Raw genomic sequence first — 10,978 nt, 5'->3', positions numbered from 1 at the left:
ATGCACTTCTCCTTACTGCTTCATTTTAATGTATTTCTAATCTTTGTTGGAAGCTGCCCAGAATGGCTGGGGAAACCCAGTCAGATGGGTGGGGTACAAATAATTTATTTATTTATTTATTATTATTATTATTATTATTATTATTATTATTATTATTATTTGCTATATATTTTTCTTTGAAGACACATCTAGTCACATGAGGCCTCTCCTGCCGTCTGCAAAGTATGGGTTTACCACCACAGAGGGAATTAGGCCTCAGGCATAACACACAAATTATGAGAGCTCATGGGGTGTGAATCCTGTAGATGGCAGATTTCAAGACCGGACACTACTCTACCTATAGGGACATATAATATTATATGTTAAATCACTTGCTTTATGTGGTAAGTCAGGCCCACTGCATTTGAAAGCCCTCCTACTATAGTTTGACATGAGTGCTGGGAGCTGTAGCTCTGTGAGGGGTAAATCACAGTTCCCAGTGTTCTTTGAGGGTAGCCATGTGCTGTAAATGTATGGGGTGGATGTGCACCTGGTGCAATAGGAACACAAACAGGAAACACCCAGGCCATCAATCGCAGATCACTATGTAATCCAAAAGACAAAAACATGTCCAATTGCATTGGCAAACCCCCTATGGTATAACATGTTGCCCACTGAAGTTCATCTCTGTCACCCTTGCTCCCTCCTTTGACACATATTTATTACATAAATAAAGTGCTTTGCTTTATACAGATAAAAATTACAACTGTACACAGATTTTTTAAAATAATAACTTGTAAGTCTCTACGAGACAAAAGTTGCGGAAATTAAGATTTAGAAAAATACGGGATTTAATTCTACTGCAAAATATATTATATACACTTTCCATAGTGGAATATTACTATAAACTCTTCATAGTTAGTTATTATATTCAAAAATAACATAAATAATGGCAAGCACTGTATCACTGTCCGCAACTTCTTTTTCTGATCTCTCTTGAAGTGGCAAACAGTAGATTGTCCCAGAGATGGTACTGTGTCTCCTTCATGGGAGTTTCGTATCTAGGAGGTCCTGGAGGATTCTGATCACGTTTTGTGGTTGGCTGGAGGCACACTCCTCAAGCTTGGGTCCCATTTGCTTGTGCAGGCTCTTAGCAAGTTTGGAGACCACTGTTCTGACGTTTCCACTCTTTCCAGGTAGCACACCATTGCCAATCATGTTGCTCAGGAAATACCAGAGAATGGGAAGGACGTGACGCTCCACAGCCTGGGGTTTCCGTGGATAAGCAAAAGCCACAAGAACTGCAATGCAGAAGAAAGATAACGAGTTGCTCACTTCTTTGAACATAGTCACACAATCAGGATGCAGAAGTTTGTTAAGAAGAAAAATCTTTGTCTCTACATGCAAAGGAATCCACCACACATGTCCAGCATTGGTTCTGGGTTTTGGAGGGCCCTTGGGCAAGATACCCTCCATGAGCCACCTCTTTCAGTGGGGGTCCAGGGGGCTTTTGTTAGTGGGACCCCTTTCTGTGATGTGGACTCTTGGCCAATGCTCAATCATGCTGACGTTTGACGCTGGCTCTGCACATACCCACTGAAAACTGTCCTAAATATACACAGAGCCTCAGTACCAGTGTTGCTTTAGTTATCCAAGAAGCATAGCCATCTTGTGCAAGGAGTTAGGGCAGGGGTGAACCTTTTGTCAGAACTATTTTTGGCCATTTGAGGGGGACGGGTAAATAAAAGATGTCCCACCAGAGGGCAGGGGTAGGAAAACTTAGAATAATTTTTCAGAAGTGAAGGTCAGGGGGTTACACCTTCTGATAGCACCAGGCTCTCTACATGCAGGTTTCTAGCCCAGCAACACTTCCTGGGACACTCAGGAGACCCCAGAATATTGCATAGGCCCACGGGCATTCCTTACTGACCTGTGTGCACGGAGAACTGTGCTACTCTTATGATGCTTTTTCCACCTCTCACAATTAATAAGGTAAGCATAAACACATACATCCTACACCCCAATGCCTGATAACTCTTCAATTTTTCCACTACCGTTCATTTTTACTGTATAAAAAATGCATTTGGCTATAGTCTCTGGAAGCAGAGTACAGAAAATGATAGATAGAATAGATGACTTTTCTCATTAGGTAAATGTTACTAAATGGAAGAGCTCCTGGTCTTAAGTGACCATCATTCTTAGAAACCAGCGACTTCGATGCTACATTTCCTCAGGAAATATATAGCTCTAGAACGCTGTTGGGTTTTAGTGACCTATGCCATGATAGATGGCTTGGTTATTTATTTCGTGTATTGAGCTGTCTAAAATGGCCATATCAAATTCCCAGACTGCAACTCTTAACGGGTACATGATGGGTCAAACTCCTGTGACACCAATGACCTTTGGGTGATATCTGATGAGGAAGCGACAAGCGCTCTGAGTCCTGCCATGTGGTCAGGGGCTCACAAAGAATGATTTAACAAGTTTTGGAGTCAAAGGTTGATTGCAAAAATCAAAATGTCTGATGGAAAATTTACTGAAACCTTTGATATTAGGAGAGCTGCTTTCATGTCTGGGGGCTTGAGTCTGTTCTGTGGGGTCACAATACAAAAAGTCTGATCTCAGGTCTAGTATCAGAAGTTCATTGGGAATGTGGTCACAATTTCTGCTTCTGTGGCAAGTGGCTTTGTAGTTTACATTTAAAAGGCATGGGTGTGCTTTCTGAAATGGTTATTCTGTCATGTGTGTGCATAAAAGTGACCCAGTTTGAATGTAAGAAACTAATAAACAATGGTTGGTTTGATTGAGGATGAATGTACCCACTGAGCCTCTTGGGCTTGTAGATCAGAAGGTCAGTGTTTCGAATCCGTGCAACGGAGTGAACTCCCTTTGCTCTCTCCCAGCTCCTGCCAACCTAACAGTTCGAAAGCATGCCAGTACAAGTAGATAAATAGGTATCACTGTGGCAGGAAGGTAAAAGGCATTTCCGTACGCTATGGCACTCGTCACGCTGTCCTGTTGTGCCAGAAGCAGTTTAGTCATGCTGGCCACATGACCCAGAAAGCTGTCTGTGGACAAACACCGGCTCCCTCGACCTGAAGCAAGATGAGTGCTGAACCCCATAGTCACCTTTGATTGGACTTAACTGTCCAGGTGTCCTTTACCTTTGCCTTTTACCTCCCTCATGACCCACAATAGAAAACTTCCAGTTTCTTAAACCAGTTTCTCATTACAATTGAACTAGGAAACTGTGATTTAATGTGGCTTTGCAAACAAATTCTTATTTGATATCCTTGTTGGTAGTTTATGATTAAACCAGTTTTCTGCTTCATATGTAACAGTAAACTGTATAGTGATTATATATATATATATATATATATATATATATATATATATATATATTCTAAAGACAAGACAAGAAGCAGCCCTCACTTCCACTTCAAAAAGGTGTAAACGACAGTAAAAGAAATTGTACTGTGAAGAAAGAAGCCCTCTGCCTCCTGCTGTTATACAAGCTATTGCTTTGTTCATTGCCATGGGTACCGCAGTTTAGTGAAGTCATTTGTTACCTGACAGGTGGTCTGTGATCCCCTGCAGAGCTCGACCACTGGTGAAGCGCACCCTGCTGGCAAATGTTTGAAGCAGAAGAAGATTATCTGAAAGGGACAGAAACACATTGTTTGGACATTGTTATAAACCAAGAAAATAAACAACAACAACTTTAATATTTCTCCCCCGCCCCCATCTGACTGGGTTGCCCCAGCTACTCCGTGTGGCTTCAAACAAATATAAAAGATTCATCAAACATCAAACAATGAAATATTCCCTATACAGGGCTGCCTTCAGAAAGAGACAGAAAGTTATCTGTATCTAGAGAAAAGCGGATCTCTCAAATTCTCATTTTTTTCAATCTCAAATCCGGTTTTCCACCTTTCCCCCATTATTTTTTTTAAAGTCCTCATGAAAATTCACTAGCAGTTTAGTGTGGATTTTTCCTAACACATTTTTGTATGCAGCTTTCCCTAAGATATGCTATTTTCACTTACATGCATTTTTATGTACACTTTACCCTAGTATATGCATAACTGTACACATTGCTTGTGTCAATTTTGCACTGCAAAATCCCGAGATGAGCAGATCTCCCAAACTATAGATGTGTTTCACTTTGTTTTATTGCTTCAGGAATTGTGAATTGGGTAGATTCGCCTTTAAGTGTGAATTGAATCAAATTTCTATCCCATCCCTAGGTGCAGGTAAAGGTAAGCATTGCTTCCCTACAGCACATCCCTTTTCTTTGCCTCTACTGAAAATAGATCTGGTTAAACACCTTTCAATCACATGTTGGTGCTCTTTTCAGAACGACAAAGGGAAAAGGGGGAGTACACATGTATTGTGCTTGGTTTAAAATGAATTTCAAAGGCAGTTTTAAAGGTGAAGTAAAGTCTTTATGGATACTGTACTAATAAGTGAATGATCATCAATAATGAATACTTTGCACATCTCTTCTATTTCTTATATTAGCATTTCAAAGCACTTTTTCATCCCACTGAAGCCAGCAACTATTCTTTTCATTCATCACTGAAATAACAATGTTGTCTGGCTCCGCACACACATCATCACCATCAGAAAACAGAGAGTGTCAAACAAAAAATTGATTTTCTGTTTTCTGTTTTCTTAGCTTTGCTTTTTTCCAGTTGATTCTTGACTGCTATGAATTGTGAAGGGGCAAATGTTTAAGGGACCTGGGAGGTAAACACTTTTTGAAAAAAACAAACCAAAAACTTTCCACATTCTTTTTGTATTTACTTAAAACTCCATCATACTCATCACTGAGCTAAAAGTGGATTGCAAATTAAAATGGACAAGTGGACAACTATATATTCAAGAATTGCATAATAATAATAATAATAATAATAATAATAATAATAATATCAACACCAAGCAAAAGGAAACACATTATAAAATGTGCTAAAAGCATCACCCTGGCTGTTAAAAGCTAGTCCAAATAGAAATACTTTACACTGCTTCCAAAAGATAACTGTAAAAGTGACTGCCTGGGGGAAGGGAGATTCATAATCTAGAGGCAGCACAATAAATGCATGTCACTATGTATGTCCTTGTTCACTGATTTTGACAGACACATGCAGCAATTAAGATGGCATTCTAGAGAGGATGAGCCAGAACTCAATGGCATTGCACATGATTTGCATGTTTAAGGTCCCAGCTTTAAAATCTGGTGATTCTGATTAAGAGGCAGGTAAATACGTTCTGTCTGTTACCTTCACAGCCGATGACGACGGTCAGAAATGAATAAGCCATACCGTTCTAAGTGGACCTCCGTATGAGACAGTATGAGACATCCTTCTATCTTATGTCAGCTGAGTTTCCAGGAACTGCAACTTTTCTGAAACAGCTGTCTTAAGAACAGCCTACTGGATCACGCAAGTGACTCATCTAGACCAGCATCCTGTTCTCACATTGGCCAACCATATGCCTATGGGAAGCCCACAAGAAGGACCTGAGTGCAACCACACCCTCCCCTCCTGTGGTTTACAGCAACTGCTATTCAGAAGCTTGCTACCTCCAGTTGTGGAGGCAGAACACATCCATCAAGGTTAGTAGCCACTCATATAGCCTTATTCCTCCATGAATCTGTCTGTTCCTCTTGTAAAGCCATCCAACTTGGTGGCCATCACTGCCTCATGTGGGAACGAATTTCACAGTTTAACTATTCACTGTTTGGAAAAGTACTTCCTTTTCTCTGTCCTAAATCTTCCAGCGTTCAGCTTCATTGGCTATCAATATGCTCTGGTGTGTTATGAGGCAGGGAGAAGAACTTTATCCATTTTCTCCATCTAGGCATAATTTTATAAATTTATGTCACCTCTTACTTTATTTTCTCTAAACAAAAAAGCCCCCAACTCTGCAACCTTTCTACATAGGGAAGTTGATCTACCCTTGATTATTCTGGTTGTCCTTTTCTGAACTTTTCCAATTTCACAATACAGTAGTACCTCGGGTTACATACGCTTCAGGTTACATACGCTTCAGGTTACAGACTCCACTAACCCAGAAATATTACCTCGGGTTAAGAACTTTGCTTCAGGATGAGAACAGAAATCGTGCTCCGGCGGCGCGGCAGCAGCAGGAGGCCCCATTAGCTAAAGTGGTGCTTCAGGTTAAGAACAGTTTCAGGTTAAGAACGGACCTCCGGAACGAATTAAGTGCTTAACCCGAGGTACCACTGTATCTTTTTTTAAAGTGAGGTGACCAGAATGGTATACAGAATTCCAAATGTGGTTGTACCACAGTTTTGTTTGTTATGATACTAGCAGTTCTTTTTTTCACTTCCTTTCCTAATCATCCCAAACATGGAATTTGCCTTTTTCACAACTGCTGCACACTGGTTCAACCATCAATATCAAGCTATCTGCTACAGTTCCATGGTGAAATTATTATTATTATTATTATTATTATTATTATTATTATTATTATTATTTTGCCCTGACATGCATCATTTTACACTTATTTACGCTGAATTGCATTTGCCATTTTATTGCCCTTTCACTTAGTTTGGAGAGGTCCTTTTGTCACTCTTCACAATCTTTTTTTGGCTTTGGGTTTCCAGAACATTTTGGTATCATCAGCAAACATGGCCACCTTCACTGCTCACCACTAGCTCTAGATGTATGATGAACAAATTAAAAAGCACACGTCCCCAAACCAATCCTTGGGAACTCCGTTTTCTAAGTTGCACAGGGAGCCTCCTCAAGTTAAGGAAGGCTCCTCACTACACAAGTCATGATGAACACAGGAAGGGCAGGAGGAACAGTGTGGCTTTGGGGTGCATGGCCCCCATAGCCACTGTCACCATTTTAACCTTCTCCCCATGAGTAATGTGTGAAGACAACACATGTTGCACTTAAATCCTTTTAATTTCTGTGGAAATTAAGAACATAACGTAAGAATGTAAGAGGAGCCCAAAGGTCTATCTAGTCCAGCATCCTGTTTTAACACTGACCAACCTGATGGCCATGGGATGGCCACAAGCAGATCCTGAGTGCAACAGCACCCTCTCCACTTGCACTGGTATTCAAAAGCATATTGCCTCTGACTGTTGGTTGGAACTGTCTTTGTCTGGACTGGACGCAAAGAATTCAAGAGTCTAGATGACTGCCCATATGCTCCACCGTCTCCAAGAAATCAGAACATGGAGCAAATTCATTTCTGACCTCAAACACAGTGGCCATTCTCCTTCACACACGCACAATCTGTCCTTAGAAAATCTGTCCTATAAGAAAATTAGCAAACCGACTAGGAAACATGTATGCTAGCTCCAACTTCAGTCCTGACTCTTGATCACCCTATAGTATGTCTTGCCTACCCACCCAACACTGCATTTCCACTGCCAACATAAATCCACGTGGCCTGGGATTTATAGCAGTCCTTGGTTGTGTAGTTATTGGCAACAGCAATTTCAGCCTACGGAGAACAACGTTTGGAACAAGCCGTCATTTAGACCTGGATTTATGCTTGTTTGTTCTTCAGAAATGAACTCAGCAAACCATAAATTTCCTTTGCAAAAGAAGAGTGCAGCCTGGGAATATTTATGGACTACAGACAGGAGAAGGAGCTAGCTGAGACTCATAACTTAAGGCTTCCCATGGAACCTGCGCAGAAGAAGCTTATTTGTGGGACTATCCCCCACTCCAAGAGCAAAATAACTCACTAGGATGTCCATATAGCTACAAGAACAAAATATTTTGGGGGATGGAGACACATGACTTTTTACCAGGAGAAGTCCATTTGTACAGTTACCAAAGGGTAAGTGGAAGAATGTGGGAAACTGATAGAAACTAGCTTTATCATGTGACCAGGTGCTATCATCACCCTAGTGCACTATATTTTTCACCAGATGCTGGGGCTTAGTAAACAAATCTCATCATGTGACCTTCCTATGAACAATTGATATCCCTATTCATTCATTCATTCATTCATTCATTCATTCATTGATTTCATGCTCATACTTGAAGTGACAAGTGGTCACTTCACGGCCTAGGACCCTCGTACCTACGGGACCGCCTCTCCTGGTATGCCCCACGGAGGACCTTAAGGTCCATAAACAGCAACACCCTAGAGGTCCCGGGCCCTAAGGAAGTTAGATTAGCCTCAACCAGAGCCAGGGCCTTTTCAACTCTGGCTCCGGCCTGGTGGAATGCTCTGCCTCATGAGACCAGGGCCCTGCAGCATCTGATTTCTTTCCATAGGGCCTGTAAGACAGAGTTGTTCCGCCTGGCCTTTGGCTTGGAGTCAATTTGATTCCCTCCCCCTCTTTCTTTTTTCCTTTCTCCTCCTGTGATGAGGCTGCATTTTAATGTTGTATTTTAATCTTGTTTTTAAGTTGTATTCATTCAACTTGTTTTATTATTGGTTGTTAGCCGCCCTGAGCCTGGCCTTGGCTGGGGAGGGGTATAAATAAAATTTCTTCTTCTTCTTCTTCTTCTTCTTCTTATTATTATTATTATTATTATTATTATTATTATTATTATCTATTTATGCCTCTGACTCTAAGTGTTCTCAGCTGTACATTTGTTAGAAATCGGATTTGGTACCAAGTTGAGCAAGATGAGCACCACAACCCCAGAGTCATCCGCGACTGGACCTAATGGTCAGGGGTCCCTTTACCTTTATAACATAAAACTGCTTCGTGACAATATTCATAGAAGTCAACTATTTCCATGGATTTCAACATTCTCCACATCCAACATGCTTTGTAAAGGACTTCCAGGATATGGCAATTTACAATCTGAGCACATGCAGAGCATTCACAAGACTGGTTCAACATGCTGAAAGTCACCAGCAATCCCAATCCATGTTTAGCAGGCTAACATGAAGAACTGCTGTGATGGAAAATGCTACTGAGACCCAAGCTACGTGTCTCAAGTGTTTTCCATTGGTTTGTTCTAACCTTCTAAACCCATCCCACGCTCCCAGCCCATAGTTCTACTTGATTCTACCTTTCAAACATGCTCATTGGTCCAGGTCAAAGTCTCCTAACTATGTAAGCCTATACATGTTTGCTCAGAAGTAAGTTACATAGTGTTCAATACTTTGCTTCTGTCCTGGCTTTAGTTCTGCCTTCTAATAAGCATGTTCAGGACTCTTTTGGGGCTGTATCTCTCCACATGCTACAGAATGAGATGGGATTGTGGTGGCAGAATGTTCAGGTTCAAACCGCAGGTCTGAAACATGACATTTCTTAATATTCTCCAACATATTTCCTGCAAGTAGAAAACCAGCATGGCAGGGAGATGGCAGGACCAGAACCTCTCCCCTTGATGTCCTAAATTTCTACATGCATGGAATTTTTTATGCGGTGAACAATGAAAAATGTGGATCCACACCTGAAATCTGAAATTATAGCATTTACCCTTGCATCTTAGACACAGTTGTAATGCATATGTTGGTCCAGCCTTCAACATAAAGCTAATTTTATAACACCCAAATTCTATTTGAAATCAATATTTTCTGAACACCCTAGTACCAAGAGCAATACACAAATGTATCTGCTCCTACTGAGTACAGTGGTACCTCGGGTTACATACGCTTCAGGTTACATACGCTTCAAGTTACAGACTCCGCTAACCCAGAAATAGTGCTTCAGGTTAAGAACTTTGCTTCATGATGAGAACAGAAAATGTGCTCTGGCGGTGTGGCAGCAGCAGGAGGCCCCATTAGCTAAAGTGGTGCTTCAGGTTAAGAACAGTTTCAGGTTAAGTACGGACCTCCGGAACGAATTAAGTACTTAACCTGAGGTACCACTGTACAGATCATCCAGGACAAGTCACTTTAACCACACTGTACAAGCTTTTAATGAGGCGTTATTCCCTGACAGCAGCACAACATTTTCCCCTAGTGACCCTCACTGAAAGGTCATCTCTCATTTCAGCTCCAAGTCTGCCTTCATTCCACATGCATAACATTTCTTTTCTTGTAAGAATTTAGCACAGGGGAAAGGTGGCAGATTTACAGCTCCAAAAACAGGTTTACTCTGTGTAGAGAAAAGTAGAACCAAAGTAGCAGTTTTAAAAAAACAACCAGCATATCTCTCCATAAGCTGTAAACCAAAAAAGGGGCTAAAATATTAAACTTAAGCTGTCATAAATTATGTTGGTTTTCTTTCATTAGAGTTGCTCTGTGAGTTTGTTACTGTATTTTTACTCTTCAGAAGGGGAATGCTTGTGTGAGTAGGATTTTCTGCATCAGATGCCAAAGGAACATGGCTGGCCATGGGTACAATGTATCCTGAGAGGGGGCAGCACACAGAATTCCATTTCTTCCTCAGGCAGCAAAATGTATTGAGCCAACCCTGGGTAAGGCAGATGAAGAAAAGTAAAACCCTCAACAAACCAAATTAGTCTGTAGCCATGAGGTCAGCTTATAGACTCAGATATCAAGCTACACAACTTGGATTCTGAGATAAACAAGCAATGGCTGCTCCTCGTCTCAGATAATTTTTAAAGTGCTTAAAAACTATTTTAAAATGTTTCATTTTAGCCGTAGAAGTGTCTACCCTACAAGCAGCTTCATAAAAGAGCCTTCTATTGAGGCATATGGGGTCCAGCCTTGATCTCTGGTGGGAAGCAATATAAAGGTGTGATAGAAGGGTAAACATAAACAAACAAACAAACAAACAAACAAATACCTAGATGAATAATCATTTTGTCCAGCACTTTCACTGCAGCGTTGTAGATCCCAGAATTCTTTGAGTTTAGGTTGTCAGTGACTACAGTCACCACAGAGACCAGGACTGGATTTAAACCATCTTTGAGGAGTGGGATCATGGAAGCAACTGACTCTAATGCATACTGGTTCACTTTCTTGTTTGAGTCCTGAAGTCTCGGAGTAAAAGCATCAAAGATCTATTAACACAAAAAAGAACAAGTAAATCCTACTGTAAATAGCATACTGCTCTGTTAGCACAGAAAAGTGGGGAAAC

The 10,978-nt window shown here is 41.0% G+C and overlaps 1 protein-coding gene across 8 annotated transcripts in view; it reads right to left on the bottom strand.

Moving 5' to 3' along the window:
• Window positions 1–572: 572 nt before the first annotated feature.
• The window catches only part of TOGARAM2 (TOG array regulator of axonemal microtubules 2), a 68,407-nt gene continuing 58,001 nt past the window's right edge, over window positions 573–10,978 (bottom strand). For all 8 annotated transcript variants that reach the window (XM_083604476.1, XM_083604478.1, XM_083604473.1 and 5 more), the window contains 3 exons: window positions 10,685–10,901; window positions 3,549–3,635; window positions 573–1,280 (listed from right to left, as the gene is read on the bottom strand). In XM_083604476.1, coding sequence (XP_083460602.1) covers window positions 1,024–1,280; window positions 3,549–3,635; window positions 10,685–10,901 — 561 coding nt within the window. In that variant the 3' untranslated portion in view covers window positions 573–1,023. The remainder of the gene's footprint in view (window positions 1,281–3,548; window positions 3,636–10,684; window positions 10,902–10,978) is intronic.

The sequence above is a fragment of the Podarcis filfolensis genome (genome assembly GCF_964270895.1).
Source record: "Podarcis filfolensis genome assembly, chromosome: 3".
NCBI classification, from domain to species: domain Eukaryota; kingdom Metazoa; phylum Chordata; class Lepidosauria; order Squamata; family Lacertidae; genus Podarcis; species Podarcis filfolensis.
This window is presented reverse-complemented; position numbering and strand designations above follow the sequence as displayed.